The 16,058-nt window shown below is 40.8% G+C and overlaps 1 protein-coding gene across 2 annotated transcripts in view; it reads right to left on the bottom strand.

Moving 5' to 3' along the window:
• PMFBP1 (polyamine modulated factor 1 binding protein 1) overlaps positions 1 to 11,275 on the bottom strand; it is a 49,600-nt gene extending 38,325 nt beyond the window's left edge. Inside the window, exons 1-3 of one of the 2 annotated variants that reach the window (XM_039221512.1) lie at positions 11,006 to 11,275; positions 10,154 to 10,225; positions 4,148 to 4,303 (exon numbers count right to left, since the gene is read on the bottom strand). In XM_039221512.1, coding sequence (XP_039077443.1) covers positions 4,148 to 4,303; positions 10,154 to 10,204 — 207 coding nt within the window. In that variant the 5' untranslated portion in view covers positions 10,205 to 10,225; positions 11,006 to 11,275. The remainder of the gene's footprint in view (positions 1 to 4,147; positions 4,304 to 10,153; positions 10,226 to 11,005) is intronic. The other variant, XM_039221522.1, reaches the window with a different exon arrangement.
• Between the last annotated feature and the right edge of the window lie 4,783 nt (positions 11,276 to 16,058).

Here is a 16,058-nt window from a genome sequence, read left to right as displayed (position 1 = left end):
TGGATTAAGTCTGCATTTCACTTATAGATGTGCTAAAGAGCAGTATGAGAAAGGCATCAATGCATTTCCTACTGCCTCTTTGTCTTTTTTTAAAGTTTTCTTTCTAGTGAAGACATAGATATTTTATTATATTCTGCTTTGACCTTTAAACTGCAATTTGGAGAAAATGAGCAAGTTGGAAGTAATCTTCTGTAAGTAAGATTGGTTCTCGAAGTTACCAGAGTCGAACATGAGTCCAGAGGCTGCCAGGTACACACCATGTTTCTCAGATTTCTATCCAGGCCTTAGCTGTCTTAAAAGATGGACAGCACTGGTCACCTGTAGGAACCTGTTGCCATATTTAGTCAATTTTTCAGCCCTACTTATGGTCAAAGAGATTATAGCTATTGCTCTTTCCTTGCCTACGTGGCTACTTGATCACAGAAGGAAATTAATTGGCCTGGCATGATTTGCCTTTTGAGAAGTCACTTTGGTTTCTACCCAATACTTTGTGCTTTTCAAGTTGATGCTAATTGATTGATGTTAAGTTCTATATTTTCCCTGATATTGAAGTTAAGCTGACAGGTCTATAATTACCAGGATTGTCCTTTTTCCCTTTTTAAAAAGATGAGCACTTCATTTACCCTTTTTCAGTCTACAGGGACTTTCTTTATCCTCTTGAGTTCTCAAAAATAATCGCTAGCAGCTATGTAATAACACCTACCAATTCCTTAAGTACTCTTCAAAGTATGTCATCAGGTCCTGCTGATTTGCCTAAAGCCGGCTTTTCAAAATACTTTTTAACCATTTTATTCCCTTTTCTAGTTTGCACGCTCTTCTGTCTCAGGTTGTGATCTCTCTGATAACTGGATCCCTGCTGCTTTTTCCCCTTCATTTAAGAACTGAAAGTCTCATCTTTCCCCAGTCATTGACATGAACTTCTTTATTTTTGAGGTGTTAAGTGAGGTATTTTGCCTGTAACTCTGGTTTAGCCTTTTATCACTAGATAAGTTTATCTGTTACTTATTATATCTTCTACAAATTACATTTCTTGTCCTTTCTTGTATTGGGAGAGTGTAAAACTGTGTATTTAAGTGACATGTATTTCTTTTGGGTATATCTTCATGGTTCAGACATTTTTCTCATCAGTGATCTCTGCTTACCAGAGATTCCCTTTAAAGAAAAAAAAACCCTCTTTATTTTGGAATAGCTTTAGATTTACAGAAAAATTGCAAATGTAGTATATAGAGTTCCCATATGCTCTTTACCCATCTTCTCCTAAAGCTAACATTTCACCTAACTATAGTACAGTTGTCCAGCTAGAAAATTAACATTGGTAGATTACTATTAAATTACATACTTTATTCGGATTTTATCCATTTCCCACTAATTTTTTTCCTGTTCCAGGATCCAATCCCAGATTCCACAAGGCATTTAGCAATGCCATGTAAAAAATTTGTTTTCTTTTCCAGGGACTCAAAGTCATATTTCTGTGCCATAATTTCCATCAAGGATGTATTAGCCCATATTCAACTAGTTACTTTTATTTTCTGAAATCAAATTTCTTGCCTAGTTTTATGCTAAGAATAGTGTCCTTCGTCCACTTCAGAGATGAGTTTGATAATCTCATAATATCAGGGTGTTCTCCCCGGGGTCATACCACTGGAGCCAAAGGGGCCTGGGAAATTGCTCAGAAAGACCTTTCTTTTTCTAATTTGATCATTCTTTTATTATGATATCTTTATTGTTCTTTTCTCCTTTCATGTTAATTGAAAGGTTCCTGGGCAGGTTCAGGACTACAGTGAGGCAAGTGGGATGAAAATCTAAAAAAAATTTTTCTTAAATTTTTAATGTTTTTTATTTATTTCTGAGAGAGAGACAGTGTGAGCAGGGGAGGGTCAGAGAGAGCAAGACACAGAATCTGAAACAGGCTACAGGCTCCGAGCTAGCTGTCAGCACAGAGCCTGACTTGGGGCTCAAAGCCACGAACCTTGGGATCATGACCTGAGCCGAAGTTGGAAGCTTAACTGACTGAGCCACCAAGGCCCCCATGGGGTGCAAATTTTAAGAAGCATTCAGTCTTCAGCTTGGCACCTGAAGGTGAGTGCCCTGTAAAATTTGTTCCCTAGGTACCTCATTTCCTTTACCTATCTCTGCTCCTGGGTTTTGGAGCATAACGTATTCTTGATTTACTAGGTTACCCACCCCCTGCCTGCCATCCCTGTAGTTACATGTTAACATATGATATAGTATTTTAATTTTCTCTCCTAACTAGTTTTGAACTATGACCTCTGGCTTATTTCTCCAGAACCTTGTTAGATATTAGTCAAAATTTTAAGAAAGTCTTGGGTTTCCCCTTTGTTCCCATATTACACTTCCTTGTAGAAGGCAGATCTTGCAGGGATTTTCTGAGTGGATGAGTATAAGTCTACATCTAATTGTGTGTTTGTACACACAGTCTCCAATTTAAATTCTGCACTAAGTGCTAGGAAAAAAAGAGTCTGTTTTAAAGCTTATTTCAAGCTGTTAGACCTTCTTCTGGGCAATTAGAATAATAAAATGCGATTTAATACCTTTCTTCTTCCAAGTTGCTAGGTACATTTATAAGCCACATGGCTATCCCTGACTAGAGGAATAAATAAACTTGTGACAGCTATGGTGAAAATATCCAAAAATGTTAATATTTAGAAAGAAGTAAATTATAATAGTATTCTTCCCGAGATCTATTTATGAAAACCAATGGATTTTTCTATGTTTGTGACCTCTTAGAGAAAGGACAGTAACACTCAGTAAGATAAGGTGGAAATGCTTTGTTGGTAGCATTTTTAGGGCTTTGTAGAGGAAAAATCTGTGGTTTCTACAGGGAGGTAGTAAGTCTGAGAAGTCTGTTAGGCACAATTAAGAGAGACCAAACCACAAAAGGTGGAGAAGACAGTGGAGTCTTACACAGTAGCTAAGGCCAACTTGGGAGTCTAGCAGCAGGTCAATGCAACCAGTCCCTGCTTCACGTTTGCCGAGCACTCAAGTCCCTAAAAAGGTATGAAGACTGAAAGTAAGGCATTCTTGTAAACCCCAAGTTTTCAAAGAGCTATGGGAAAGTATCTCCTAGCCAGCTTCTCAGCTTCTGGGGATAAATTTAGAGACTGGTTTATAGAGCCTAGAACTAGAGTTTCCAAAAAAGAGAAAACTTCAGGCTTAAATGTTGCCTCAGATGACGAACTGCCTACAGGTAAGTATTAGTTCAAAAAAATCATCATGCCAGGAGAAGATGATCATGCCATTGTTCATACACGTGCAGGACAAGTGTTACTGAGTGTCGTGGCTTACACACCTCCAGAAGTAGCTCTGTGGCAAGGGACTGAGTGTTCAGTAGTAGTGGAAAATGATCTTGGTAAACTCAGGTAGGCGGTTGGAGAAATGAGACAAGGAAGGAAGTGTTATCAAGCTAGTTACACGGTGGGCAGCTGGCACAGGATCCCACTAAGGAACTCCAGGACAGAGCAAAGAGCATGCCTGGGGTGCTCTATGACTGAGGAGCAAGAGACAGAGGTTATTTGACCATTTCCCCATCAGTCATTGGTTGAGGGCTGCTTTTGGGGGCATTAGCCATTCCACATTTGAGCTTCTCTGGTGATTGGGTTCTTGCAACCAGAAGAAAGCTTGTAGGCAGAGAGCTGCACATGTGGCAATAAAGATCACCTGCCACACTGATGAACAGTGACACCTCTGAGCAAGTGGGACAGTTGTTATTTTCACGGTTGACTTAGAAGTTTGTCTAAAATCCATTAGTAGATGCTACTCTCCTTATATAACCAGGGTTTGGTCTTTTCAGGTCTTTTCTGGCCTCAGATGCTGTAAATCCAGGTGTAAAAGGCCAGATAAGGAAAAGACAGGGCCTCAAATGTAGATGACCTTGGAGATAGATAAATGAAAAAATTCTGATGGCAGGGATGGGGTGTTCATGCACTTGCATGAGAGAGAGAGAGAGAGAGAGAGGGAGAGAGAGAGATAGACAGAGAGAGAACATGTATTTAATTCTTTCTCATTGCCTGCTCAATAAATGCTCTTGAATGACTAGGGGCTGAATTTTCTATTACTGTTCCTGCCTAGGGAAGCAGAGGTGGAAGTCGAGGGAGAAGAGGTGGGTAGCAGATGCTGAGTCCCTTACGTGGTTGTCGCTCATCATCGCCTCCTCCACGCAGAGCTGGTTCTCCTGCAAGGTCTTCCCCTGTCTCTTACAGACATCATGCAGGTTTTTGATGTCAACTTGCAGGCTCAAGAGCTTGCTGTTTAGGCTGCTCACTTCTCGGTCTCTCTCCCCCACCTTGGCAGTCAGAAAAAACAAAAGCATTAATTGTAAACTATCAAGAAAATGCTTACTTTTGTTCACTTAACTGGTTGACAGAGACTTTAAATTTGCTGGAAATTTGCCCATCAACTCTTAGCTGTTATTACTCATCCAGTGTAACATTTACACAGTATCCATTTGTGAGGTGTCTGAGTGCTCTGCATTATTCAGACAATTACTTATTTACATTAATTAATCTTCACCCACTGCTGTGGGTACATCACAGACACTTTCCCTGTTTTTCAAGAGGAAGTCAGTGCCTAGAATAATTCCAGGCACCTAGCAGACTGTCTATAAATATTAATGGTTCTGCCACTGATGAACATAGTAAGATGTCAAATGAATTTGTCAGGACTACAGTGAATCAGTGATGGAATTGATGTGGATTCTGAAGTATTTTAACTTTCCCTTCTATCCACTAATCCTAAAGACATCCCTCACCTGTAAACCTGGTGCTTTTCTGTGGAGACATACACCAATGAGAATAAAAGTAAAATCCCTGGGCTGATTGCATAAAATAATCTGTCTTTGATTACGAGTGAAAAAGATTAGCTAATTACAGCTAGGTCAGAATGGAGATTAATGATCGAGATCAAAATAAAAAGTGCAGAGCCTACTAACTTGGGTGGAGTTGGGGGTGTAGAGCTGTGGTAAGAAAGTGTGTGCCCCATTACACTAGGATGCCAGCGCCTACTCCCACTGTTGTGGGTGGCAACAGTATAGAAAGAAATTAGGAAGAAACCCTTTCCTATCATTGTGCAGACTTTTCATAACACTGAAGAGGACAGGTACTACCATCTCTGAGTTTTATTTGTTTATTTGTTATTTTTAATTTATTTTTTAAAAGTATAATTTATTGTCAAATTGGCTTATATACAATACCCAGTGCTCATCCCAAAAAGTGCTCTTCTCAATGCTCATCACCCACATTTCCCTCTCCCCCACCCCCCCATCAACCCTCAGTTTGTTCTCTTATTTAAGAGTCTCGTATGGTTTGCCTCCCTTCCTCTCTGTTTGTAACTATTTTTTTCCCCTTCCCTTCCCCCATGGTCTTCTGTTAAGTTTCTCAAGATCCACATATGAGTGAAAACATATGATATGTGTCTTTCTCTGACTGACTTATTTCACTTAGCACAATACCCTCCAGTTCCATCCACATTGCTGCAAATGGCATGATTTTATTATTTTTCATTGCCAAGTAGTATTCCATTGTATACATAAACCACATCTTCTTGATCCATTCATCAGTCGATGGACATTTAGGCTCTTTCTATAATTTGGCTATTGTTGAAAGCACTGCTATAAATATTGGGGTACATGTGCCCCTGTGCATCAGCACTCCTGTATCTGTTGGGTATATTCCTAGGATAGGAAAACCTATTTTCCAGAGTGGTTGCGCCAGTTTGTTTCCCACCAACAGTGCAAGCGAGTTCCCATTTCTTCATATTCTCACCAGCACCTATAGTTTCCTGAGTTGTTCATTTTAGCCACTCTGACCAGTGTGAGGTGGTATATCAGTGTGGCTTTGATTTGTATTTCCCTGATGATGAGTGACGTTGAACACCTTTTCATGTGTCTGTTGGGAATCTAGATGTCTTTGGAAAAGTGTCTGTTCACGTCTTCTGCCCCCATCTCTGAGTTTTAGATTTTCAAACTGAGCCCGGTACTTTTAGGGTACATGATTATCCAGAGCAGGCTCTTAGGCAAGGGTTCCCAGCATCTATTAAAGAAACACTCCCAAGAGAAATCAATCAGGAAATAAAGGAAGCAAGACAGGAAAAGAGGAAGAAACCAAGGAAGAGCACGTTTCAGACCAAGTCCTCAAGGCAGTTGCTTTCACCTGATCCTACAGGGAACTGTGGAGTGTAAGTAACACCTCAGGAGTTTGTCCTGATTAGTTGCAAAAGCTGGGCTGTCAGACTCATTATCAGTCAGTCAATGGCTAAGGGCTTCCCCATGAGATATAATCTCCCAAGGACTTCCAGCTCTCTGCTCTTATGAGCAAAGTGACCCCAATAGCCCAAGGGCAATTCTTCTAAAAGAGTTTCAGGTACAAAAGCACACAGAAGCCATGGGTGCACAGAAATGGTAAAGTGATCCAAATGACAGTGCCCAAGGTCCCACAGCTGGTTAGCAGCAGAATGAGGAGAGGTCTGCTCTCCTGACCCTGTAGCCAGTGATCTGCCACCATATCCCACTGATTGCTCTGGCTTCTTAAATATATGAGCTACATAACACTCATCCCCAGGGGAGCTGGAGACCTGATATGGACATCATAAATCAAGCCTTACTGGACAGGTCAGTTTAAGAGACCTCTGCACAAGGCTGAGGGGGGCCAGAGGATAACCACGAGAATCGGACACTGCAATGTCAGAGTATTCGGAATTCAGAAGGTTTCCCAGAAGTGCTGCTGTCTCAGCTGATTTATTTCTTCATTTCCATTTAGTACCTGGATTTTTTTTTTTTTTTTTTACCACTTTACAGTTTAATTAGGTTAACGGCATGGCTCTGTCATTAAAAGGATTTCATTATCTCAAAACTCTCTCTTCCTCTCTTGCTCCTGTCCCTTGTTCCTCACTTTCAGAAGAATAACACTGGATGTCAACTGCCCCAAGCATGTAATTACCATTACAACAATTTACCAGGGACTCTCTTAAGAGAATGTGTGTAGAGCAGTTTAAAAAAAAATGGTGTATGGACACTGTACTCTAGCTAGAAAACAAAATCCTTGACCCAACGGAGGAGAAGTTTGATTCCAGGGCTTTAAATTCCTTTTCTCATTGCTGCCACACTGGGAATAGAGAATAGAGGCTCTCTGGGGATTGAGACCCTAGGGGGTCTCCTCCCCTCTTGCCACAGGACTCTTTCTTTGGCATCTATGAGCAGGTTAGGTGACAATACAATGCCTGCTTTATAAAAGTGTCACATGCCCCATACTCTTGCTTTAATGCTGAATATATGCATCTTAAGATGAGGACCATGTCACCGGATTGTTCCATATGGAGCCTGGCACACTGTGGACTCATTAACAAAGTAGCAATGATATACAACTTGAGCCTCTTCAACTTAAAAGCTAAATGCCCTCTCTTTGTCAGGCCAATAAAAAACCCCATCTCCCTCTAGTTTTAGATGTCTTCTGAGCAGAAGGCCTGCTTGCCCCCATTCTAATGCACCAACAGGACTTCAGAATTGGATCTTTAATGTAGATGATGTCATCTAATTTGGACATCAGCATTGACTCAGAGTCTCTGAGGCAATTTCTTCATTCAGAAAACAAGAGGTTTGGAATAAATATTTCTTTCTTAGAGGATTCCGCAAACAAACTGAATAACAGATGTGTTTTGTGGGATGTTGAATGAAATTTGCTTTTGAGATAAAAACTAAGGGTGTCTGTGTGGCTCGGTTGGTTGAGTGTACAACTCTTAGTTTCAGCTCAGGTCATGATCCCAGGGTCATTGGTTGAGCTCTGAGTCTGGGTCCATACTGAGCGTGGAGCCTGCTTAATTCTCTCTCTCTCTCTCTCTCTCTCTCTCCCCCCCCCCTCTCAAATTAAAAACAAACAAACAAACAAAGAAACTTCCAACCATTCACTCCGAAAGTCCAAATCATACAGGGGTTTTTATTCATCAGAACAAGCGTGGAAATGGAGAGCAACAAGTTGACTCCCATGAATAGTGAAAGATTTTTTTACCATAGGCACTTGTAAGAAGAGGATGTGCTCACCTTAGACCTCCAGAAAGGCAAGGGTTTCTGAGGTTCCAGTAAGCTTAATTTCTTGCTAATATCTTGCACAGAGGTCACTGTACACTATTTCTAATCCGATCTACTTTATGAAGACTAAATTTCAGGCAGATGCCTTTTGAGTATCCATACATGGCAGGAATTGACTTAATCTGACATTTCATCAATCAAAGCTCTGTAACCAGTACTGGGACATGAGAGAAACTGAGACTCATAATGCTGACCCGCAGGCACCATCTGATCCTACCCTAGATCTGGTCATTAACAATGGCTGAAATCACAAGCCTCTGCTGCTGGGTGGGTTTTCACTTATAAGCCACACATTCAGATACCCTGGTTTTATTTATATGAGGTTGGAACCTAGTCACCACTTGAAGGAGTATGACATCAGCAGCAGCTACCAACCACAGGCAAAATGGTGAGTGCTGATACTGCAGTTGCAATCATGATAGTTATTGGAAGACAGATTATTTACTGAAGCAAATCTTCTGTATTGATTAAATGGATCTTTTTCAAAGAGCATGTTTTCTTGAACATACATTTCAAAAGCTGGGAAGAAATTTTGCTCTAGACTTCAAAGTATTGACAAATGGTCTCATGCTTCTTCTTGGGGGAAGCTGATGTGAAACTGAGGCCTGTGATTCAGAAGTATTCTCAGAAGTCAAGAACATTACAAAGATTTAAGATGGCAGCATTCCATGAAAGACTTGGCACTTGAACAAGAAAGCTTGGGTGGTGGCTTCCAGAGTAATTCTGGAGTCACCCAACAACACTATAAAGGTCATTGTCTTTGAGAAATTATCTTTTTCATCTGAGAATAAAGACAAAGCTTTAACAAACAATGGAAAACCACTTTTAACCACTACTATCATTCAATATTTATCAATTTCTAGTGAGAATTATGCTTTAAAAATTATCATTGCTTCAGGAATTTTTACATTTTATTGTGTAATAGTAGAGTTGACAGTGATATACAGTAATTTCAAGCACTGTTATCAATGTTGCTAACTTGATTCCTGAGTTTGCTTTTCCCTCAATAGAAACATTCCAGGTTTTGATTACTTATAATAGGAAGTAATGGGCACTTATACAAGGTTTTGCCTGTGGGCATAAATTTTGGAAACTATTTTGTTCATCTACTGAAGGAGTATATTTTATTGTGTTCTGAAGTCTTTAAAAATTGGCATACTACCTAAATATATGGTTTAGGATACACATGGCATATGGCAGAAGTCAGCCTCCTATGGAATATAGGCTGATTTTTATTGGCACTTGGGCAGGCGCTACATACTTTCCTCTATCATATTCTTGGAGAAATTATTTCACTAGGGAGTAAGCTCCACGAGAATACAGATCTTTCTCTATTTTGTTCATTGCTTTTTGCTCACACTCTAGAACTAAGGTGGTCCAAAGATGCCAGATGAATGAAGAAATGCCCTTCTAGAAAATCTATGCCAGATCCTTGTTCCCTGAAGACTATGCAACAAATTCTGTACAGCTTCCTCCAGTAATGCAGCAGGAAAAGAGCTGAAATACCTCTTTGAGAAAGTGTTCATCTCTCGTTAGAAGGTCTGTTAAAAAGCATAAGTCATGTGGGACAATCCTATGCTGACCTAAACATTCCCATTAAATGCTTTCTGGAACAAGTGAGGGAAGAGATAAACAGAGTTTGACCAAAATGTTAGACTAATTAGAACACTCCATTTCCATATCATTCCAGATAAAGAGACACTGTTGGCAATATAAATATCTATTAAACACTTCCTATGTCCTGAGCACTGGAGTTTTACATGCAGTATCTTACTTAATCCTCACAGGAAGCCTTTGGAAAGGGGGCTAAAATTATTCATATGTTCTAAGTAAGGGAAAGGAAGCTCAGAGAGAGTAAGTAACATGCCCAATATTATAGTGCTATTAGATCACGACCCACTTTGCTCAAGTCTGGGCTCTTAAATGCTATGGTCTGCTGCCTACCTCTCTTTGTGATATTTTGGGATGCTTATTACTGGAATTTTGAATCATGAAACTTGAAGTAATTGTAACAAAGGTTCAACTCCATGTGTGTAGAAGAGTTAGGAGCCTTACCTCATCTTTCATTTCCTTGGCACCTCTCAATTCTCCTTTAAGCTTTAGCATTTTCTGAGTTTTGTTATAAACCTGCAAAAGTCCAAGAATTTAAGATGGCAAAAATCGAAATGACTGTGGCCCTTTAAAGATTTTCCCATCTGGATGTGTGCTCTCAGCAGGGAGCCTGGAAAAATTTCCCGAACTGTTAGCAATACCTACTTGTCTGCCCATCTGTGTTTTCAAAAATGTGTTAAAACCTTTACCAGAAAGACAGGACCAAAGATTTACATCTTTTCCCCAAAACCAACAGTTGGTGGGCTAAAGAGTTTCTGAATTAATAGTTTCTTGGAAAGCAAAAGTTCTGAGATGATCTTACTTTCTAGATTTCTCACTATTCAATGGCTCAAATATTGTTAACATTATGCACTAATTATGAACCAGATAGAATATCCACAACCCGACTTCATTCTCAGGATAATCCAGGGAGGTAGATATTATTACTATCCTTGTTTTACAGAGGAGAAAACTGAAGTCCAGAGAGGCTAAGTGACTTACCCAATGTCACACAGGCTGTCTTACTACTCTACGAGGTGCTGCCATTAACTTATAACTATTAATTTGGAAATATACGATGATGTGTTTTTTTCAAAGCATTAAGTTACTGTATGTTGGTGCTTACAAAGTTATGTAGAAACTTGTAGAGTGCTGACAATTACCTACATAAAAAGCCTCAAGGAAAACCAAAGATTTTTGCACATGGATATGTATAAGATGATGTGTTTGAGGTCATAATGCACTGACTTATTAAAATAATTCAATTTATTATCCTTTTCATTCTAAGACTAAAGGAGATTTCTGCCAGGCACTTACCTGAAGAACAATTCCAAGAATGAGAAGCTATCAAAATACTCATTCTTTGTAATGAACCACATCCCCCACCCCTAGTATAAGCCAAGAGGAAGAAAGAATGCTGGTGAGACATGGAATTTGGAATGTTTTAGGGGTTGTATTCTGATGTGATGCATTGTTTACCCTCTTTAGTCTTCATGCACAGAGGTGCATCATGGGAGTGGGGATGTAGCTCAGGCTTCCTCAGTAGGGAGAGGCCAGGTGATGCTACAGTGACAGACAACCCCCAAATCTCATGACTTAAAACCATGAAAGTTGACTTCTCACTGTGCTACATGTCCTTTATGAGTCAGCTGGGGATGCTCCTTGTTGTCCTCAGCTGGTAGAACCTCTGTCATATAGTATACTGCCTGTTGCCATGGCAGCAGAGGGGGACATACAGGTTCTTAAAGTGGAAGTGACACACTTCACTTCTGCTCTCATTTCATTGGCCAAAATAAGTCACAGGGCCATGCCTAACTTCTTCATTTATCCCCTAAAGGAAGTATTGGTGACCATCACAAATTGGCATCCACACTAGGCATCTTCGCCAGATAGACTGCTATAACAAAGTATCACAAACTGGGTAGCTTATAAACAACAGAAATTTCTCACAGTTCTGGAGGCTGACCAAGTTACCAGCAGGTTAGGTGTTTGGTGAAGATCCTCTTCAGTGACAGCTGTGGATTCCGCCCCCCCACCCCCACCCCTGCCCACCGCTCCCATAACTTTACATGGCTGAAAGGGCAAGGGAGAGATGTGGAGTCTCTTTTAGAAGGGAACTAATCCATTTCATGACCTAATCACATCCCAAAGTCCCCACTTCCTAATACCATCATTTTAGGAATTAGGATTTCAACTCATGAATTTTGGGGGGGTCACAAACATTTAAATGAGAAGATTAAAAGTAATGTGGCATAAAAGCACTAAACAGGGCTCTGGGCCACCACACTTCTAAACCTGGTTTAGTACCTAAGTCAAGGAATGGACTTTGGAAAGAAAGGCACTAAAAACCCCTGGTTTAGTACCTAAATCAAGGAATGGACTTTGGAAAGAAAGGCACTAATCTATCTGAGGCTTTGTTTCTCGCTCTATAAACTGAGGTGGGGGGAGGGATTGAATTAAGTGACCATTGTCTTTTCTAGCACTAAGGTTTACTAATTCAATGTTCTATCTTGATGCACTTGTGTCTTTAGTAGAACCAGCCTAGGCACCACAGAAAAGTTGGAATGGAACAAATGTATCCTGGAGAAAAATATTCCTCTAAAGGCAGGGGTGTCTGGGTGGCTCCATCAGTTAAGCGTCCAAGTCTCGGTTTTGGCTCAGTTCATGATCTCATGGTTCACAAGATCAAGCCCTGTGTTGGGTTCTGAGCTGCCAGCACAGAGCATGCTTGGGATTCTCTCTGTCTCCCTCTCTCTGCCCTCCCCATACTCTCTCTCTCTCAAAATAAATACGTAAACATTAAAAAAATATTCCTCTATAGGCAGACCTACAGGATGGTCAGGAGATGACTCTTAAATCAAATGAAATTTTATCCTAAGGACAGAAACAACTGTTGAGAATGTGATGGTTTCATTAACTATGGAGTTACACAGCTAGCTGCAAAGGCCAAGAATGTTTGGAAGGGGAAACATAAGGCATAGGACCTTGTATTTGCATGAAAAGATATTGGACTTCACTAAATAAAGTAAGTTAGAAGGAAAAAAAGAGAGAACTAAGTTGTGTGTCTCCATGAGGGAGACATAGGAATCCTGTGAGTCATTAACAACAGCAGTGGGCAATTTGGAAGTGCTTATGGTGAAAAAAATGGAAGGGTTATATGATAAATTTTCAGTGCGTTTGACAGTAATGTTTGCCAGATGGATAAGGAAGAGTGCTTTGAGGGAGCCTCAAATCCTTCATAAAATGATCATGTGAACCTTCACAGTGCTCTCTGAGGAGTGTGGCTGGACCAGTATTTTGCAGAGGAGAGAACTCATTACAGAGGGAGAGTTCCCTACCTGTTCCACCGGTACTGATCTCTGGGCCTAGGACTTGAATATCTTCTCTCTTTTCAAAGCTTCATTCTATGTTTTCTGTGCTGCTGTCTCCTGCATCTCTTTTTAGATCTTTACTTCTTCATGCCTCATCTCTTCCACTGGCATATCCAATTCTGCTGCGTCTGGCCAGGAAACTGCTTTCTTGTATTCAAAAGTCCTGCCCTCTTCCCCCTGCCCCAGCAGGCTTTCCCTTCTTGACAGCTATGACCAGAAAAACAAACAAATAAACAAATAAACGATTTTAGTGAAAACAGAAACTTGGTCAGAGTATCCAATGATGTTTTGTGTTTCCTGATTGGCCTCAGCTCACACCCAGAGCACCTTCCAGATTCTCAAGAAACACCTAGCACTGCACCTCACGTGAGTCACTCGTTCAATAGGTATGAACTCAAATGTGCAAAGAAAAAGTAATTGTTTTTCTATCTCTCAACCTGGTTACTGAGCCTCATTTCCACCAATGGCAAAAACAGAATCTTAGTTATTTCTGAGAAAATGCCATCATTTTCAGGTTAAAGATAAATCAGTTCACAACTCCCTCCTCCCCTTTAAGTTCTCTTTAGAGTACACCTAAATTCTGGGGTCTTAGGTTGGAGGCTGGCATCAGAGGTAGCTCTGGTCCATGGTCATGGACATCTCTCCCAGATGGAGTGTGCTGGGATGACAGTGTCCTGGTCAACAGGCTGCATGTACTGCATCTTCCTCATACTGCAGGCTTTGGGTCTGCTGGCCCTCTTTCATTCTCCAAGGATGCTCCTAATGCAGAAGCGTGCACGTGAGCACACAAACACACAAACACACACACACACACACACACACACACACACACACATGATTGGTCTCAGGACTTCTCTTCTTAGACCTGCCCTAACATCATTCTACGTTTTGTCTGGAAAGGTGTTAAGATGGAGGGGATAGGATCCTAAGATCTTGCTCACTTTCCTGCCCCCCATTCCTGGTATTGATCAAAAGTCTCTTCTGCCTCTGCTTTGCTAGACCTATCTGGGATTCTGTTGTTTCCCCAGCTCTTTCCCACCTCATCAATCTCACCAGAGTCTAATTCTCTTGCTTATGCTCAAATCCCCCTCTCCTTCCTCTTTCCTAATTCAGAGAGGCTTTGTTTAGTTTTTGGGAGAGGAAGGAAAAAGAGTACAGGTGAATGAGTTCAATAAAATACAGGTTGAGTGAGCAGGATGGGAAACACATGTTAGTATTTCATACACCATCTACCCACATGAGGTTACACAAATGCCATAACCACAGATTGCTGATGCTGGCTCTCTCCCCAAAGAACTGGCAATGGCCTGGGTATATGGATGGACTACTAGCCTTAGAAAACCAAACTTCTGGTTATAACATAAATAAGAATACGGGATGTAATGTACAACACGATAACTATAGTTAACATTGCTGTATGGTCTATTTGATTTTTTTTTTTAAATGTTGTATTTATTTCTAGGAGAGAGAGAGAGACAGCATGAGCAGGGGAGGGTCAGAGAGAGAGGGAGTCACAGACTGAAACAGGCTCCAGGTTCTGAGCTGGCAGTCAGCACAGAGCCCGACGCGGGGCTCGAACCCACGAACCGCGAGATCATGACCCGAGCGAAAGTCGGACGCTTAACCAACTACGCCACCCGGGCGCCCCTGTATGGTCTATTTGAAAGTTAAGAGTAAATCCTAGGAGTTTTCATCACAAGGAAAAAAGCTTTTTTTTTTTTTTTTGTATCTATGTGAGATGAAGTTAACTAAACTTCTTATGGTAATCACTTCACAATATATGTAAATCAAGTCATTATGCTCTACACATTAAGCTGATAGAGTGTTGTGTGTCAGTCATTATCTCAATAACACTGGAAGAAAAACATTTTTAAAAATAAAGCTAAAGTTATCCTTGGGGGTTAATCAAAGCCAGTATATTTACTTACAGTCAGCCATAAGTCTTTCCTTTATTCTTGCTGGGTTTTAGATTTTTCTCCAATGTTCCACCTCCTACTAATGAAAAGAGGTGTGATGAATCCTAGGGCTCTTAATTATTGAAATAATAGGATAATGTTCAATATTTCCTCTATTTTTAAAAATATGTGAGCACCATGAATTGACAGGAATGTTCCTTGTACAATAAATTATTTCTACCCAGAATACATGGATGGAGCCATACCTTGCAGGTGCTTGGCATGAACAGTGTTTACCTCTTTGGATACAAAGAGAAAATCGCTGACAATATAGGGCATATCTGATAGGGGAGGAGGAGGTGATGGTGCTGGAGGAGATGATGCTGGAGATGTTTTGCCAGGGTTTGGGGTTCTGCACCATAACTTAGTGAGTAGGGACCTGACACCAATGTCACCAGTTGAGTTATAGTCCATCCCCAGGACCAAGGCTTTTGTGGAGAGGAAACATGGCTAGTTGGGTCTTCCCAGAAGGAGACTTTGTAATGGCAGAAGAAATGAGGGTCCAGGAGGAACAAGGGAAGGGGTTCCAGAACTTATCATCCTCACTGTCACAGGTGAAATTCTATCCCCATGGCTCTCTTCTTTGGTACTTAAAAAAAAAGTTTGTTTGTTTGTTTACTTCTTTCTTTCTTTATTTAGAGAGAACATACCAGAGCAGGTGAGGGGCAGAGAGAGAGGGAGATAGGGAATCACAAGCAGGCACTGCACTGATAGCGCAAAGCCCTATCATTGGCTCAAGCCCATGAACTGTGAGATCATGATCTGAGCCAAAATCAAGAGTCAGATGCTCTGAACCATCCAGAGATCCTTCTTTCTTTAATTAAAAAAAATTTTTTTTTAATTTTAAAGAGAGAGAGAGTGCAAGAAGGGGAGGAGACAGAGGGCAAGAGGGAATCTTAAGCTTACGTTCAGCATGAAGACCCACGTTGGGCTCAATCCCAGGATGCTTTGATCACGACCTGACCTGAGCCAAAATCAAGAGTCAGATGCTCAATTGATTGAGGCCCACCCAGGTTCTCCTTCTTTGGTACTTTTCACAGAGGC

Source organism: Hyaena hyaena, unplaced genomic scaffold, assembly GCF_003009895.1.
Source record: "Hyaena hyaena isolate Hyena2069 unplaced genomic scaffold, ASM300989v1 scaffold_18, whole genome shotgun sequence".
Lineage (NCBI taxonomy): Eukaryota > Metazoa > Chordata > Mammalia > Carnivora > Hyaenidae > Hyaena > Hyaena hyaena.
Note: the sequence above shows the minus strand (reverse complement) of the source record. Positions and strands in the feature narration are given on the sequence as shown.